The sequence below is a fragment of the Geotrypetes seraphini genome, chromosome 14 (assembly GCF_902459505.1).
Source record: "Geotrypetes seraphini chromosome 14, aGeoSer1.1, whole genome shotgun sequence".
Lineage (NCBI taxonomy): Eukaryota > Metazoa > Chordata > Amphibia > Gymnophiona > Dermophiidae > Geotrypetes > Geotrypetes seraphini.
The window spans coordinates 5,561,305-5,580,270 of NC_047097.1; the positions used below are offsets into that span (position 1 = coordinate 5,561,305).

Consider the following 18,966-nt stretch of genomic DNA (forward strand, 5'->3'; position numbering starts at 1 on the left):
GGGGAGTGGTAGTTTGTGTGCATATTTTTAATAGCAAGAAGTTTATTCCTCTTCCTTCGGCTATATTCAGTACATGATCATTTCCCATTGAGTTGGGAGTGGCAAGACATTAACTCTTCTTCCCTCCCCCCCTTCCCATATACAGATGTTCAGTCCTGCTCTTGGATCTTGATGTGCAGGGTGAGATACTGACATGTTTCAGCGATTGCACTACAGATTCCAGTGCTCCTGGAGTCTTACTAATGCTTTTCTCTTTTGGTCATGGAGGGGTGGAAAAACCACCTGAGATTTATAGTGATGTCTTCAGTAAGAAATATGGAAGTGTATGTTTGGTGAGAGGAAGGGGTACATGACTAGCTGCTTGAGGAGATGGTCATAAAAGAATGAAATAAAGGACTGGCTGTGACCTTCTGTATTACCTAAGGCTAGGGTTTCTCTATGGATGGGGAAGAGGAACGAATGTACACCAAGCTCTTTGTTTTATTTTATTTTATTTGTTTTAACAAGCTTTATTAATACTTTGTGTTTGCTTTGCTCTCTCTTTCTTAGATAATCCTTTTACTAACACAGTAGTTTTTTTTTCATTGCTTTATTCTGTTGCATCTACCTGTGCTTACCTTGCTCTCATGCTTCCTTAATGCCTGAGCAGACCACAGAACGTCGAGGAGCCTGGGAGATGCAGCCCAGCCGACAGACAAATACGTCTTACCTGACATCTCACTTGGCTGCAGATCGGCATGGGGGATCAGTACAGGTATTGCAATCCTTTCTGAGCTGTGCAGCTTTATTAGCAGACACAAACTACTTCAATGTTTAATCAGATTTCTAAGGTAGCATCAATGTTTGAAGGCTTTTTTTTTCCCCCCCTCTTTCCACAAAAAATGGCTTGTGCATTAGAACACATCATTGTATTGTAGCTTTTAGTAAAGTGGCTTTTGAATTGCAACAAAATATGGAACACCTTGTAACATGTTCCGCCAAGCTGCCAGTATTTGAAATAAACGGTTGTTAATTGATTGAGGGACATTGATTAACTTTGTGGTTCTCTCAGACCAACTATTGTTCATGATACTTTCTTGGCCTTCTAGGACTCTAATGAGGTTTATTTGTAGCAGGGATTGCTTCCATGGGTTAAATTTGAACGTATACATTTTTCACACACATTCAAATTTTGTTCATGGGCCATGTAGCAACAGTTGTATTGTTCTTGGCAAAATGGCACATACTTTTCTGTTCTCTTGAGGCAATAAGTGCCATAAACTAAATAATATTTGTAGCTGGTATTTTCTGCAAAGCATATATTCAACACCCTCCAAATAAATGAAGATATAAAATATACATACATAAATAAATATCATAAGTCCTCCAAGTTTTCCTGACTCCCTAAACTTTTTCTTTTGGCAAACTTAATTATATTTTTTAATGGGAAGTTACTTTGACTTTACATTAAATATGGCTGCTCCCTTTGCTTGCTTGTGCTGTTAAATTACCATTTTGCAGTATTGGATTTTGATTTGATCACAGTATTACACAAACAGAGCTTCCACTAATTCCCTTAAGATGAAGGGATATTTCTGTGGCAAACATGTTGCATTCCACAGTGAGAATGGCTTGAATAGGGATAAGAAATACAGATTTCAAGTACGGTAAATTGATGCCCTATAAAAAGTGCTTCTTGTTTCAGGTTACTGCCTTTGAGGTGCTTATGGGGCAGACAAAGGCTTGGTTTTGCAATTTTAGAAGCAGCAACAGCTGCTACAGAACTGGATTTGGAGCTTGTAGATTTTTTTTTATTTTTTTTTTAAACCCACAACCCTGAGCAGAATAGGATTCAGTGGGTGACTGCAGACCTGAATCGGAGTCGTCAGACTGGTAACATAGCTAGAGCAGGGACTGGAAGTGAACCAGAATTGTGGGCCTGAGATTAGAATTGGAGTTCAGGTTACCAGACTGGAGCAAGGGCTGAAAACGAACCGGAACTGCAAGCCTGGTACTGGAATCAAAAAAAATAGGCCAAATACCTGAAACAAAAACTGGTAGTGAACTGCTGCCCTGGAGCCGAGAAAATAGGCAGTAAAGATTCTTTATGCAAGAGATTTAATAGCAAGTAGATTGATTAGCCTTCAGCAACTCTTGCTAACTGAGCCCTAATCAATCCCTGATGCAAAGGGGGTGTGACTTTCGGGTCTATGATGCTAATTATTTATATGTACAATTTTGAAAATAGTCACTCTATAGAATGATTGAAGTAATCTATATATGATTCTTATTCACTCCGAAACGAACTCTGCTCAGAGTCATGAAGGCAGTTACCACTGCCTCACCACTCAATCATTGCAGTGTTCAATATGGGTCAAAACTGTTACTATTGTTGTTACTTAAGCTGCTACTTATACTTTAAGAGCTTAAGAATATCTTTCAAATATAAGAGACTTAGCTTTATCAATGTCTCTGACGTGCCACGTTTCGACTACTGCTTCAGGGAACCGATAGTTAAATTCAGTGTTTTGAAAAAAGACGTTGTCTCAAAATCTTTGTATAAAGTCACTTTTTCACTCGCGGTTTAATTCCTCTCCATGCTCCAACCGCGAGTGAAAAAGTGACTTTATACAAAGATTTTGAGACAACATCCTTTTTCAAAACATTGAATTTAACTATCGGTTCCCTGAAGCAGTAGTCGAAACGTGGCACGTCGGAACCAGAGACATTGATAAAGCTTATATTTGAAAGATATTCTTAATATCTTAAAGTATAAGTAACAGCTTAAGTAACAACAATTAGTAACAGTTTTGACCCATATTGAACACTGCAATGATTGGGTGGTGAGGCGGTGGTAACTGCCTTCATGTCTCTGAGCAGAGTTCGATTCGGAGTGAATAAGAATCATATATAGATTACTTCAATCATTCTACAGAGTGACTATTTTCAAAATTGTATCAATCACTTTTAGTCACTCAACACATAAGTATTGTTGAGTTCATTGGCCCCCAAGTATTTTTTGACTGAATTATTTATCTGTAGCATAAATTTGCTGCAGGTTACTACTACCTGGTGTCATAGTTAGGACACTCTTTGTGAGCTCCTGGGTTAACTTTTGTTCAAGCCCCCACTTGGTAGTACCGTGTTTCCCCCAAAATAAGACAGTGTCTTATATTAATTTGGGGTCCAAAAAATACACTAGGGCTTATTTTTGAGGATGTCTTATTTTTTTCATGTACAACAATCATCTCTCCCTTCTTCTCCTCCACCCCAATTCTTCCTCTTTCCTTTCTCCCCCACCCCCCATGTGCAGCATCATTCCTCCCCTCTCACCCATCCCCTTGTGCAGCAGAACCCCATGACCCTCCCACCGTGAGACTGACATACCTCCACTCCAAGGCCCTCCTAAAGCAGCAGGGGTGGGGGTTGCTGAATTGACGAATCCCATTTTTTCAGCAAATCAGGCAGCACTAGTGACAGGGATGGAGTAAGGGAGTGTTGGGGGATATTTGGGGGGGGGGTTGGGGGTTGGTCATAGGTAGGGCTTATATTAGGAGCATCTTTAAAATTCATGTTAGGGCTTATTTTCAGGATAGGTCTTATTTTCGGAACAGATTATTGAGATCCTGTGGCACCTTCACAATTTAAAAAGTGAATGCTGCAACTCCACATGTATTTCCCATGCCATTTCACACTTGTGTTGCACTAGTCTAAACACAGATTGGGTCAGTATATAATTGCAATTGGTGTGATTCCTTATATCGGTCTTGCTTTTGGGTAGATTTTTATTTGTGTGAAGTCCCCTGTGGGTCTGCCCACGTCTCTGCACCTGCCAAGCTCAAGTCAGAAATGTTGGAATTTTATTTATCATCTTTTATATTGCATATCTCTGAAAGATATTAAGCGGTTCACAACAAATAAAAAGCATCAATAATAGACATCACAATAAAACTATTAAATTTGCAGCCTTACAAATATAATCTTTCCTTCTAGAATTGAATGAATTATTCTAGTTGTTTCCAGCTCTTTCTCAGGGGGTTTTCTCCCTTAACCTTCTCTTTTTTCCCCCCTCATTTTCTCTTTCATCTTAGATTATATTTCCTGGTTTGGATGCTTTATATAAAAATTTACCTATTAATTGTTACAGCTGTCATAATTTCTGTCACTGAAAATATTTGCATTTCTAGACAACTAAATTTTACTGGCCATGTATACTTTTAAAGTGTTAAAACTTGGTGTTTCATGATCCAGAAAACACAGTTCTGTAGGAAAATAATTTCACAGTAACCTCCTAGTGCTGAAGGCCTTTCAAAAATCAAGTTGAGAATAAAATTGTGTTGGCTATAAAATGTGGTTGATATGGTTTATCTTATGCAATTAAAAAAAAAAAAAAAAAAATGGTGTCCAACAAAAATAAATTTTACATTGTTTTAAACAACATATGAAAAGTTAAATTTACATGTGGTAAGAAGTAACGATTTAGGCCCTTTTACTAAGGTATGCTAAGCGTTTTAGCGCGCGCTAAATCAACATGTGCGCTAACCGCTAACGCCCATAGGATAACATGAATGTGTTAGCGTTTAGCGCATGATTAGCGTACACTAAAAAGCATAGCGCACCTTAGTAAAAGAGGGGGTTAGTAGTAGTAGAAATATAGCTTTGGGTAAGCCCAGGGACATAGTCTCTTCCAAAAATATATAAAGAGAGAACAGTCTGAAATCCAGAAAATTGTGAGAAAAACTTCCATATGGGTACTGGTAAACAAGAGGATAAACCCCCATCACCTTCAAATAACCAAAAGATGCGACATCCACAGCTACAGTTTTTTTTCCCCAAAATGAAAAACCAGAGCCTGACAAGGGGCCCTTTTTTTGCCTTAAGCCTCATTGGAAGAAAAGATTTTCTCTCTCGCATCAGATTGCTGCAATCCTTAGCATACCCTTTTCCCAAATTGCAAGTACTAATGCTGATTTGGGGCCCCTTTTACAAAGCCGTGGTAGCAGTTCGTCTGCAGCCAATTCTATTCCTATGGGCTTTGGTGAATTTGCCACAGGAGATTCACTACCTTGGCTTTGTAAACAGGGCCCTTTGGCATCCTGCCTCACCCTTACTAGTATAACTTTCCTACCCTATGGCCCTTGAAAGTAAGTCAGTAAACTACAGTAATGGATAAATAATAGACATTGGTGTGTGCCAGTTTCTGTGTTGGTTGAATGTGTCTAAATAAGAAGATAAAGATTGATCATCCAAGTATACTCCTCACTATAGGAAACCATAATGTAGAATGTTTCCTTTCATAAATAGAGAAGGCATGAGCTATCATTGTGGTGCCAGATTATCTTTATTTTATTAGTGATTATCGGTAGTTTAATATACTCAATAAACCACCTTTCAATCCAGTACCAATATGGTTTGATGATATGCTAAACTCACAACTTGAAATTACAATAAAAACTTTATTTAAAAACTATAAAACTACAACAATACAGAAAATCATATACACAGAGCCTTGATTGTAGTTTAGCAATGACTTTTAGGGATTCTGTAATCTGATTTTAGGGGGAAAATGCTAGGGATTGAAATCTTTGAGAACGACAGTTCTTTTTGTTATGATGGCTCTAATATGTGAGCCTGTTGATGTTTTCTTTTGCCTTGGGTTTTGCTAATATTCACTTCCCTGCACACGATGTACCGTAGTTGTAGGTAGATCACTCAGTAGAAAAAAAAAAAAGCTGTGCCAAATCAAAACAACGGCTGTCTTTGCTGGAAGTGAAAATACTGTAGGATATAGAAGCACTGCAAGCAAGCTTGAAAGGGTGGTTTCATTAAAATACAGGGCTTAATTTGAAGCCAAAATAGGAAGTGGACTGGTGGAGCCAGAGGAGTGGGCAGTACAGAGGGACGAAATTTAAGGAGTGAAGTGACTGATCTCTACTGCTCTGATTCACGTCATCCTCTCCTGCAGTCTTCTTGGAAGGGAGGTACTGGAGCAGTACACCCATGCTGCACTGGAGTCTGAAAAGATGTGGTAGAATTGTGTTTCAGGCCATTCCCCCAGAAAATAAGCCCTATTAAAATACCAAAAGAAACATGTTCCTATTTGTGTAGCATCATATCCCATAATGGTACCCTAAAAGAGAAATGCAATATTCAATAATACCCAAAATAATCTCAAGAAGCTCCTTTCAGATTTCCGAGTGATCCAGGTCCCTCTGAATGATTTTTACTACCGTGTTTCCCCAAAAATAAGACACTGTCTTATATTAATTTGGGTCCCAAAAATAGCACTAGGTCTTATTTTCGGGGATGTCTTATTTTTTTTCATGTACAATGATCATTTCTCTCTTCCTCTCCTCCACCCCAATTCTTCCTATTTCCTTTCTCTCCTCCACATGTGCAGTATCTTTCCTCCCCTCTCACCCATCCCCTTGTGCAGTATCTTTCTATCCCTCCCTTCCATCCCTTGTGCAGCAGAACCCTTGCAGCTTCTATCCATCCTTCCCATACCTTGCAGCTTCTAGCCTTCCCATCCTCTGTATAGCATCTTTCTATCTCCCTCCGCCACTGCCACGCACCCACCCCGCACCCCTTCCCCCCAACCAACCCATCTCTCCCTCCCATCCAAACCGGGAGACAGAAATAAATACCTTATAACAAACCGGCAGCGTCGGCAGCAATCTAGACAGGCTGCTTCGTGGCCTTCTATCACCAGGGCGTTCCTCTGCCTCATCACTAATGATGTCATCAGCAACATGGCAGAGGAATGCCCGGGCGATAGAAGGCCATGAAGCAGCCTGTTTAGATTGCTGCCGACACTGCTGGTTTGTTATAAGGTATTTATTTCTGTCTTGTGGTTCGGATGGGAGGGAGAAATGGGTCGGGGGTGGGGGGAACGCTGCTGCCGGTGACTAGGGCTTATTTTTGGAGGTAGGCTTATATTAAGACCTACCCCAAAAATCATACTAGGGCTTATTTTCGGGGTAGGTCTTATTTTCGGAGAAACACGGTAGAGTTTATTGCCAAAGCATATTATACTAGTGTTCTGGAGACAAGCCATTGTTTGGACCCTGCTTTTGGATAAAAGGGCTGTGATATATGGTAATAAAAGCTTGTTAAAAAGGTTAAATAATTACTTAGGAACTCCTTTATAATTTTATACATATCATGAGAATGATTTGCAAATAACTGATATACTTTATGCAAATTTTTAACACACCCTGTGTTTCTCTTGGAAAATTATCAAGTGCAAAGTATGTGCCAAAGCCCCTATATATAAAATCCTGAGTGATGTAGAATGAGTAAAAGTAGATTGATTTTTTGTCACCCTTTCAAAAAGAATAGTTAAGCTCTGGAACTCATTGCCAGAAGATGTGGTTACAATAATTAGTATAGCTGGGTTTAAGAAAGGTTAGGACAAGTTCCTGGAAGAAAAGTCCTTGGTCTGGTATTAAGACAGACCTGGGGGAAGCCACTGCATGTCCTGGATCAGTAGCATGGAATGTTGCTACTCTTTGAGTTTCTGCCAGGTACTATGACTTGGATTAGCCACAGCTGGAAACAGAAAACTGGGCCACATAGACCATTGGTCTGACCCAGTATGGCTGTTCTTGTGCACTTTTCACCTGTTGCTGGTGTGAGAGATGGAGTAATGTGTACACTGAAAAATCAAGTGCATTTTTCCAATTTTGTTGATCAGTTTAACTCACACACAGGTAATGGCTTAATGAGGGTGAGCAACAGCCAGAGCGGTGGGGCCCCTCCCCCGCCCAATTACCCACCCCCTCTGCCACACGTCCCTTCTCCAGACCTTTTTAACTTCGGCACAAATAACCACTAACTTACTGTCCACGTCGGCTGTGGCGCGCTCTCTGACGTCACTTCTTAGGCGTGGGTCCAATACGTGATGTCGGAGAGCGGCAAAGCCGATGCAGGCAGCAAGTTGGTGGCTGCTCGTGCCAAAATGATAAAGATACTGGGGAAGAGGAGGGGTGCTGGCACTCTGAGCAAGATGGTGCCCGGGGCAGACTGCCCCCTCCTTACTATGCCACTGCACACAGGAATGGTTTTTCCTCCCATGTTAAAAGCATGCACACTATGGAAGCCTGCGTGCATTTTTAGCTGCTCCAAAGAAGGCACTTTTAGCCAAGTCCTCGTACCCAAGTAAATCACTTTTACCCATGTTAAGGGGCTTTGATAATTGCTCTATCAATTTAGGGCTCCTTTTACTAAGCTGTGATAGCAGTTTTAGCACGCGCAGAATTGCTGCAGCATTGAGCTGGCGTGACTTCTAGCCGCGTAACGCGGTTTTAGCTCACGCTAAAAATGCTATCGTAGCTTAGTAAAAGGAGCCCTTAACATTTCCGAAGTCCACAGTGTTTTTACTTAAAAAATAGAAAACAAAACCCACATATTTACAACATTTCTAGAATTCTCACTATTAATTTTGAATTAAAATGAAAATCAGCTTACCAAAACCGATTCCCGTAGTAGAAGTAGTTCAATGAGGAGTAAGGCATGATGTTTTGAAGATAGCCACGTTATTCTAATTCAGAGGTTCTCAGTCCAGTCCATGAGATATCCAGAATGAATATGCATGAGATAAATGTGCATGCTCTGATTCTTATTTGCAGATCTACCTCATACATATTCATTGTAGGTATCTGGAAAACCTAACTGGCTGGGCATGTTCCAAGAACTGGTTTGTGAACCCTGGAATACTAGTGTGCATGCCTGAAAGCCTTCTAAAATTATACAAACTACTGTGAAAACACAAATAATCTCATGTTCTAGTTAAAAAAAATTTTTTTTTTAAATCCTTGCCACAGATGAATTGTTGGAATGTTAGAACTGCCACACTTCTTTAACACAGTTTTCCTGTTTGTTGCTTTTCTCCACATTTGCTTTTTTAGGTGGTAAGCTCAACCAATGGGGAGCTCAACGCTGATGACCAAACGGGGGCACAATCTAATGCACCAATCACAGCGCAGGCAGAGGTGGAAGTGGTGGAGGAAGCAAAGTATGTTTGCTATCCAAGATCCTTCACTCTGAATGCTTCTTTACAGTCTTGTAATGCACTCTTTTCATTGCATTTATGTTGAATTTTCTGATACTTGTTTTCATAGCATTTCACTCATTGCTGCTTGCATATTTTAATCCTGCACCCCTAATGCTTAGCGACTGCAAACATGAATTGGCTTTAGCTACTTGTTTCAGCTACAAATATGTTTTTAAAGTAGCCCCATTAGGAATCAGATTTTACTAATGGGTTTTTAGAACATGATAAAGAATACTTTAAATCATGATTATAAGCCCAGATCATGTGGCAGGAAGGAAGCTTGATTTTGCAAAAATATCCTTTGCAAAGTTTTTTTTAGAGTTCTGTGTCTGTTTGGTTTGGCTGCTTTTTCCTCTGAACCTGTCTAAGTTCAGTATTTCAAGATGATCTGACTAAGATTTATATTAGCTAATTCACAGGGAATGTACTAATGTGTGAATAATAGTATCGGGGTATAGTTAGGAGATCCTCATTCTGCATGTGATTAATTTCTTGCTGCCCGTTTCACCTGTTAATGTTCAGCAGATACTCACTATTGCTCCCAAAATAAACCTTAAGCACCCTGACAGCCACATCTTAATAGTATTAAAACACGTAGGAAAATGTGAGAAACTACATCCCTTCCTTCTGAATCTTATTCAGTTTTGTCACATGACATTTTAGTGCAAGAGGACTATAGCTTCCATTATTTACCACCACCACCACGTTCTTATGCCTTTATATAGCATGACATATATGCGAGGGCCCTGTTGATTAGCTGGTTCCAATAACTTTTTGTAAAGTAGTAGTAAAGTAGAGTAGAGTATATTTTATTCTGATGAGGGAGTCAAACTGAGGGACCTCTCTGTGTCTCAGCTGTTCAATAATACATTTGATACTATGTAGTTTGACTGGTGTTTAAATGAGGATTCAACTGCTCATCAGTATTCCTTCTAATTTTGTGTGTATATGGGAGATGGGGGGTGGGGGGAATATCTGTGTGCCCCACATTTTATCCTCCTGTCTCTCTTCCTTCAGTCTCTAACCTCTTACCATCTTCTCCATCTCTCTCTACCATTTTAATTCTCAAGCTCATCTTCTCTTGATATCTGATCTAGAGAATGATATGGGGACAAATTTTTTCCCATCCCCACTGGAACTGATTTTCCCGTCCCGTCCTTATGAGTTCTTTTCCTCTCTCTGCCCCATTCCTGCAAGCTCCGTCCTCATCTGCACAAGCCTCAAGCACTTTAAAATCATAAGCGTTCGAGGCTTATGCGGTTAAGGCAGAGCTTACAGGAAAGGGACAGGGATAGCGACAAAACTTGCAGGGACAGGAAAATTGAGTTCCTGCTGGGACAGGGGAAAATTTGTCCCCCTGTGTCATTCTCTAATTTGATTTCTCTCATTTCTCCTCCCCAAGTTCTTCTTCCCTCTTGATTTCTTTTGCCTCTTCCCAAGGTTTCTTTTGCTTTCTTTCCATCTCATGTCTTTATTGTTCCTCTCTCCTATCCCGTTTGCTTCCTTACTCTGTGAATTCTGTCTCTCTCCCTGTTCCCTTTTCCAGATTCTGCTGTCTCCTATGGTTTCAGTCCTGCTTTCCTCTGGCTCTTCCTCCTCTGATCCTATGTGCTCCTTTCTTTCATGTTTATTTCCTCTGGCTTTTTTCTGTCATCCTTACCTAATCAATCTCCTCCTTTGGGTCCCAGTCCTAGCTACTCCTCCTTCCCTGGCTGAAGGTGCTCAGGCATGAAGCCACTTTATTGTCCAATGACTCTAGGAAACTTGCAGTTTTTGAAACGCATGAAGCTTCTTACATCTCACATTATGATTAACTTGAAACAGTGTAGGTTACTTTAGTGATTTTTATTCTGCCATTCCCTTGCGGTTCAAGGTAGATTACAGAAGAGGATTTCTGGACATGTTCACAGGTGTTCCAGAGTAGAGCGGGTTGCTTCAGAGGATTGAAATGTTTCATATGGTGTTAGTTAGTCTTCATGGATTTCTTGAATAGCAGGGTTTTCATGAGGCTGCTGGAATCGGTTAGTTGTCAGAGGCTACAACTGAGGAAAGTATAGTAGCACTCCTGCTGGAGGGGAGTCAGAAGGAAGAAGGAAGGCACAAGGATGTAAGCATAGTAACATAGTAAATGACGGCAGATAAAGATCTGATCAGTCCATCCAGTCTGCCCATAAGTTATACCCATTTTAAAAAATGCATGATTAGATTAACTTGATATTTTTTCTTAGACACTAAAGTCTGGTATTGTCCTAGGTTGTAAAGTCTGAGAATGTTGGTTGGGAAATGCGCAAATAAATAGAAGCTATATGCGAGAGGGCTGTAAGTTGTACACAGTTCTCAACCCAGTCCTCAGGACATACCTAGTTAATCAGGCTTTCAGGATACCCATAATGAATATGAATGAGATAAGTTGCATACAATGTATTTATTTATTTCGATTTATATCCTTTCCTCCCAGAAAGCTCAGGATAGGTTACAAGTTAACGTACATAGTTTCAGACAGTGGAGGAATATAGCGTCAATGGAGGTAGAGCTTTCAAACCTACCTCATGCATACTTATTCTGAATATCCTAAAAATATGACTGGCTAGGTATATCCCAAGGACTGGATTGAGAACGCCTGGCCTGGAAGGAACACTGACTCCTTATAATTTGGAGAGGATCACCGTCACAATTAAGTCATTTATTTTCCATTTTTTAAATGACTCCCTACTCAGGTATTATATTAAAAAGAGTACAAAAAAATCCATTAAATGTTATGCTATTGCTTAGCTTAGCTTATATATACAATTAGGTCTATGCCAATAACACCATTAGCCCTCAACAGGGAAAAGAATAAATCCTTCTACAGTATATTGCAACACTTTACACAGTAAACATATTTTGGCACCACTTCCTTGACGGAATGATTTGTCTTGTTGGAACTTTACAAGTTATTCTTAGGATTGTTTTTCAGAATAGAACCAACCCTATACTGCTAGAACTGCCCCGCCTTTTAGCTGTCATATGCAAAAAGCAAAGTCTCTGTTAGATGAGTATAGTGACCAAGATTTTTAGAACATGCTGATTTGCAGAAATGGTTAGTTTCATGCACATTTGAGCTTTAACATTCCCTTCAATGCTCTCCAAATGTTTTAAGGTCCAAGCAGATACTGAGGGGGTGGGGTAATTCCAGAGGGAATAGAATCCAGGTGTAATCTAAGTTCATTCGATCTTTGGTAGGTGCCCAGATCTCATTGATTTGTTAATGAAACTTACTTCCTCCTCCAACGTTATCTTTAATATTTAATTCCAGGCAGTTCAAGCTATTAGCTGTCTATCCATAAAGATTTGATTTCTGGCTTAGATGTAGTTGAAGGCCACTGACCAAGTGCCCTTAAATCTTAGCTTGATTGCTGGATATTTGCATACAACAGAGAAGTAACTGAATAAACCAAAAGCTGTAAATAAATATTCAGCCCGTGGGGATAAAGTACAAATGCATTGCCTTAGTTTGGGACCTCTCTATTGCAACCCATAAACATGTTCTAGGTAGTACTAGAAACCCATAAACTGTTAGGCTGTGTGCTTGCTTAGTCCTGCACTGGAGAGTAGCAGGAGTAGCTGACCTGATCTCTGTGGTCCAGACCGGGGCAGGGATTGGTCATCCTGTGTACTCTTCAGGCAGCCCTCCTAGGGGGGATGGGCAGACAGCTTGGCCCCTAACAATAGACATCATAGTGCACTTATCAGCATCAGCCCCGTCACTCCACTCGCTCCAGTTCTCTACCCCTGACTCTGCCCTTCTCCCAGGCTCCGCCTCTGCTGGTACAGCAGAGATTGCATCAACCCATGCAGTCAGCACACCAGAAAAAATGCAGTTTGGTACATGGCAAAGTGAGTTAGCATGGGTGAGCTGAGCATCAGGCCCTGGAGTACTGTAAGACATGACAAGCAGGCTAGCTGAGAGCAGGAGCAACAGCAGACTGACAAAAAGGAAGTTAAGAGGTAATTTATGTTTGAGGGGTTAGGGAAGGAGAGGTGCTGGATGCAGATTTTTTTTTGGGGGGGCGGCTAAGCAAAGGAAAGGGATATGATGGACATGGATGGGGGGAGTACCTTGAGCCTTTAAGCCATCCATAGAAGAAGGGTGCACTACTCAAGAGTATCAAATACTCTTTGGCACATCAGCATCGCATGTGATCACATACTTAAGTTATTTAGTTCTTTGGATGAAAAAATCACGGGACTACATCATCATGTAGTATAAATAGTAGCATGAAAAGCTGTAGAACTGAATACCCCCCCCCAAAAAAAAAACAAACAAAAAAAACACCCCAAAACACCCCAGTTATTTTTCAGAACAGGAAATCATCTTTCTCTGAGGACAAGCAGGCATTATATTCTCACATGTGGGTGATGTCATCCATGGAACTACTACTTATCCGCTATAATAAGTCCCTTAGCGCACATGTGCACTTCAAAGTTGGTGGGTCCGTGATCCATGGCGCTGTACCTACGCAGGCTGACGTCTGAATACGCTGTGCTTGCCGGCTTCTCGACTCTGTTCCTTTGAAACCGGAGACGAGGGGGGGGGGGTAGGGAGGAGAAGCGAAGCCAGCAAGCACAGTGTTAGAGCCCTTGGAGCTCTAACACTGGCCAAAGTTGGCCACTGTTAGCTCTGTTGGCCCTGGAGCTCTAACACTGGACAAAGTTGCTTCTTGACTAGGGCGGCATTGAAGGAAAATAGGGCAGGGAAGGAGGCTTCAACTTGCTGCTCCTGCTTGCTTCAGGCCTTCCTCGCTGCCGGGTCCTGCCTTTGCAGAAACATAAAGTAGGTGGGACCTGGCAGTGACGAAGGACTGAAGCAAGCAGGAGCAGCGAGTTGTGAATGCTGTGTGAGACCCGGAAGGGGGGGGATAAATGAGAAACGCTGCCGATGCATGTGTGAGACCGTGGGGGTAATGCTGCAGCAGCACCCTTTTGGGGAGACAGAGGGAAATAGGGAGAAGGAAGACCAGGGAAGGGGAGGGGAAGAGAAATGCTGCTGTTGCACAGGGGGGAGGTAAAAAGAAGGGAGAAGGGCTTCTGCTGAACAGGGGGAGCAGGAAAGGGTTCCTACTGGACAGGGGGGATAGACAAAGAAATAAATAAATAAATACAGACAGACAGGGAGCCAGGGAGAGAGAAAGAAAGACAGACATACAGAAAGAAAGAAAGAAATGCCCAAGTCTACACATCTATTCTAATGTAACAGGCTAAAAAACTAGTCACTTATATAGCGCTGAAAGGCATATGCAGTGCTGTACGCTTTTTGGAGAACCACAGCAGAATCTGCCTTCATACAAGTGAACAGCAAGAAAACACAACAAAGGTGACCAATTGGTGCTCAGTCTCTCTTTATTGTATTTGACTCGACACGATCGTGTTTCGGCCCAAGAGGGCCTGCCTCAGGAGTCTTATGGTTAGATCATGAGAAATGCAGCTGATAAGAGAGCCAACTTGTGCTGCTGTCCATACCAAAATGAAAGTGACTTTTATAGACAGTCCCTGCTCAGAAGAGCTTACAATCTAACTTGGACAGACATGACATATAGGGTTGGGGATGCAGAGCCCAAGGTGAGAGGAGTTAGGAGTTGAAAGCACTCTTGAAGAGGTGGGCTTTTAACTGAGCCCTGAACACTGCCGGAGCCTGAGCCCACTGTAGGGATTCAGGCAGCTTGTTCCAAGCATATGGCGCAGCAGGGCAAAAGGGACAGTTTGGAGTTGACAGTTGAAGAGAAGAGCACAGATAGGGAGGGACTTACTAGCTGAGTGGACTGCACTATCACTTTAAATAGTTAGGCAGTGCCTATACCATATGTATGCTGATGCCTTCCTGCCCATCATTAGCTCATAGAACCTTCGATTCTTAGTTTTCTACAGAGCCGAGAAGCTGTGTTTTTGATTTCTCCTCAACATGTCAAACTTAAAAGTCATTTTTTGTGCCTTCCCAATTTTAGTTTTTATCATTTTCTTCATAATTCTTCATTTTTTCCCATTTTTGTTTCACTTTAACCTTGAGTTTGATTCATTTCAGTCAATTTTGGGGGGTCTTTGAAGTCCTTATCCGACCCAGAGAGCTTCAATATTTCTCTGTATACTTTTCATTCGACCTCAGGCCATCAAGCCTTTTCACTTCACATTAGCTGTTTCAGTCAAATTTTTGGGGGGTCTTTGAAGCCCTTATTTGACCCAGAGAGCTTCAATATTTCTCTGTATACTTTTCATTCGACCTCAGGCCATCAAGCCTTTTCACTTCACATTAGCTGTTTCAGTCAAATTTTTGGGGGGTCTTTGAAGCCCTTATTTGACCCAGAGAGCTTCAATATTTCTCTGTATACTTTTCATTCGACCTCAGGCCATCAAGCCTTTTCACTTCACATTAGCTGTTTCAGTCAAATTTTTGGGGGGTCTTTGAAGCCCTTATTTGACCCAGAGAGCTTCAATATTTCTCTGTATACTTTTCATTTGACCTCAGGCCATAAAGCCTTTTCACCGCATTAGCTGGGTTTTTTCCCAATCATGTCAAAGAGGGTGCCAAGTGGCTTCAAGAAATGTACTCAATGTAATCAGAACATTTCAGGCTCTGACCCCTATAAATTGGTGTGTTCAGTGTCTGGGTCCTGACCATCAGGACATTCATTGTGAACTCGGTCTGCATATGGGGGACGCGGGGGCGGGTCAGAGCCGGACCAGAAGATATTTGCGGCATTTCACCATTCGGGGTCCGGCTCTGCCCCTATCCCCCGCGAATCCAGAGGGAGAAGTGTACCCTGAAGTGTAGTGATTAGCATATTTTGCAGTATTCCCAGTGTTGGAAAGTAGACCTTAGAGTAGGTGAAGATATAAGAACTACTTCATTACCCCTTTCCATATAAGATTTGTAAAATTGTAACCCCTTTTCTATGTGTAAAGCTAGTGCACACCCACATATGTACAAAAAGAGTTGTGTAGAAAATGTACATCTGCTTTTAAGCAATCTCTGTGTAGGTGTTCCTAGGTGTGGTTTGGGCAAGGTTGAAGTGGTATTGATGTACACACTACTACTATTTATCACTTATATAGGCTGAAAGGCATACGCAGCGCTGTACATTTTGACATTTAATAGACGGTCCCTTCTTGAAAGAGCTTACCATCTAATTTGGACAGATAGACATGACATATAGGGTAGGGGATGCAGAACCCAAGGTAAGGAGTTAGGAATTGAAAGAACTCTTGAAGAGGTGGGGTTTTAACTTGGACTTGAATACTGTATCTTTTTTCCCCCAGACTGACTCAGATTTGTAAGCAGTGACGGAATTCAAAAGGGCATGGGCTAGATCTTTAGCAAGAGGATGGGTTCAAAGTAAAATAACCCCCCACTTTTACAAAACTGCAGAAGCGGTCCGCAGCACAGGCCAGCACACCGAATGCTCTGCGCTGCTCCTACTGCACATTTCATAAAATATGTGTACACATGTGCAGCATGCATGTACAAATTTATACTTTTTGTTTGGGGGGGGAGAGCAGGTGTAAACGTGTGCATTTGCATGCTACAGATGCTGGTTCTGTGTGCCTATATTGCCTTTATAAGTTGGGTGTCTTTGAAATTCTCACATAGGCATCCTGTTAAATCAAGCCTGTAATGTTTGTTAGATGGGTCATTAATCTGAAGCCAGAAATAAAATGCTGTTGGAGACATGAGGTGCACCAAACCAGGTGTTTGGGATATGTTAAGCAATATTTTCAGGTAGAAGGTTTTGTTCTAACACAGATGTTTTCTGCATGTTTGCATGGCCATGCTTCTGCTTCATCTCTGTGTATTAATATCTCTCACTCTCTCTCTCTCTGTCTTTTCTCTTTACACACACTCTGTAGCTGCGTGAAAATGCTCAACTTGTGGTGAGTCCCCTGTCCAGTCCGCACAAAAGAGAGTGTACCAGACTTGACTGGGAATTCAAAGAAAAAATGATTCTCTGTAAATGCAGCTTTAAAGAAACAAATTATATATGCATACACTCAATAACTGATGAGAATCTGATATGCTGCATTTAGATTAAAACTGCAGTCTTCCTGTTTGGCTTAGTAAGCCGTGAAAACTATATATTTTTTTTATCTTTTTGAGGCATGACATTGGGTGTAAAATTTCTAGTGGATATTCCCACAGTCTTCGTTATTAATAAGATACTAGATATTCTGATCAGTGCACTGGCTAAAAGGTATCAGGCTTATTTTTTCCCTTTTAAATTTCACTTACTGCTCCATTGAGGAACTATTGCTTAGGAGATGGTTTCTTGTGAAGAAATGCATTTCAGTGTGGCCCGGAAGTCATAGTGCAGGCACACACATTGACAGATAATCGAAACTGGAAGAAATATTATATCATACAGTATTGTTGGTCAAGGTTGGTTTTTTTTAAATAGCATTCTTAGAATATCATCACTTCCAGTGCAAAAGAGACGCGAGTCTTGACCAGTGGTTGTTCACCTCTACCCACAACTTTTTGGAGAAGGAATCTTCTACAACAGGGCTGCCCAAGTCCGGTTCTCGAGATCTACTGGCAGGCCAGGTTTTCAGGATATCCACAATGAATATGCATGAGAGAGATTTGCTTGCACTGCCTTCTTGGTATGCAAATCTCTCTCTCATGCATATTCATCGTAGATATCCTGAAAACCTGGCCTGCCAGTAGATCTCGAGGACCGAACTTGGGCAGTCCTGTTCTACAGCTTCTCAGCTCCGCCTACTTGTGTCAGTGGGCAGTGCGCCATCTCATAAGAACATAAACATTGCTCCCTGTGGTGGCCCCCCAGGTCCTTGACCTTTAAGTTCCCATCACCTACATTGTTTGTGCCCTAGTAACCCTCTATCCATACCCTGTAATCCCTTTCTCCTTCAAGAAGTCATCCAAGCCCTTTTTGAAACCCAACATTGTACTTTGTCCTATCACCTCTCTTGGAAGTGCATTCCAGGTGTCCACCAGTGAAGAAGAACTTCCTAGCATTCATCTTGAATCTGTCTACTTTCAGTTTTTCTGAATGCCGTCTTGTTTTTCATGTCCCCACTAGCCTGAAGAATCTGTCTCTCTCCACCTTCTCCATGCCTTTCATGATTTTATAAGTCTCTATCATGTCTCCTCTAAGTCTCCGCTTTTCCAGGGTAAAGAGCCCCATCTTCTCTAGCCTTTCGGTATATGCAAGGTTTTCCATGCCCTTAATCATCTTTGTTGCTCTTCTCTGGACCCTCTCGAGCATTGCCACATCCTTCTTAAGGTGCGGCAACCAGTATTGGACGCAGTACTCCAGATGCGGGCGCACCATCGCTTGATACAGCGGCAGGATAACTTCTTTCGTTCTGGTAGTGATACCTTTTTTGATAATGCCCAACATTCTGTTCGCCTTTTTTGAGGCCGCTGCACATTGTGCCGCTGGCTTTATCGTAGTATCCACCAATACCCCCAAGTCCTTTTCTAGGTTGCCTTCCCCCAGTACCCTCCCTCCCATCGTAATAGCTGTACATCGGGTTCCCTTTCCCTATGTGCAAGACTTTACATTTCTCTACATTGAAGCTCATCTGCCATCTTTTTGCCCACTCACCCAGCTTGTTCAGGTCACTTTGTAGTTCTTTACATTCTTCAACAGTTCTGACCCTACTGGAGAGTTTTGTGTCGTCTGCGAATTTTATAACTTCGCATTTCATCCCCGTTTCCAGGTCATTAATGAATATATTGAACAGCAACGGCCCCAGCACTGACCCCTGTGGGACACCACTCTTGACCTCTTTCCAGTCAGAGTAGTGTCCCTTTACTCCTACCCTCTGCTTCCTGTCCGCCAGCCAATTTTTGACCCATCTGTGCACGTCCCCTTCCACCCCGTGGCTCCACAGCTTCTTTAGTAGGCGCTCGTGGGATACTTTGTTGAAAGCTTTTTGGA

The 18,966-nt window shown here is 41.7% G+C and overlaps 1 protein-coding gene across 5 annotated transcripts in view; it reads left to right on the forward strand.

The window, feature by feature from the left end:
• CSNK1G1 (casein kinase 1 gamma 1) overlaps positions 1–18,966 on the forward strand; it is a 255,154-nt gene that overhangs the window by 220,975 nt on the left and 15,213 nt on the right. For 4 of the 5 annotated variants that reach the window (XM_033919970.1, XM_033919969.1, XM_033919968.1 and 1 more), the window contains 2 exons: positions 650–754; positions 8,889–8,995. In XM_033919970.1, coding sequence (XP_033775861.1) covers positions 650–754; positions 8,889–8,995 — 212 coding nt within the window. The remainder of the gene's footprint in view (positions 1–649; positions 755–8,888; positions 8,996–18,966) is intronic. The other variant, XM_033919974.1, reaches the window with a different exon arrangement.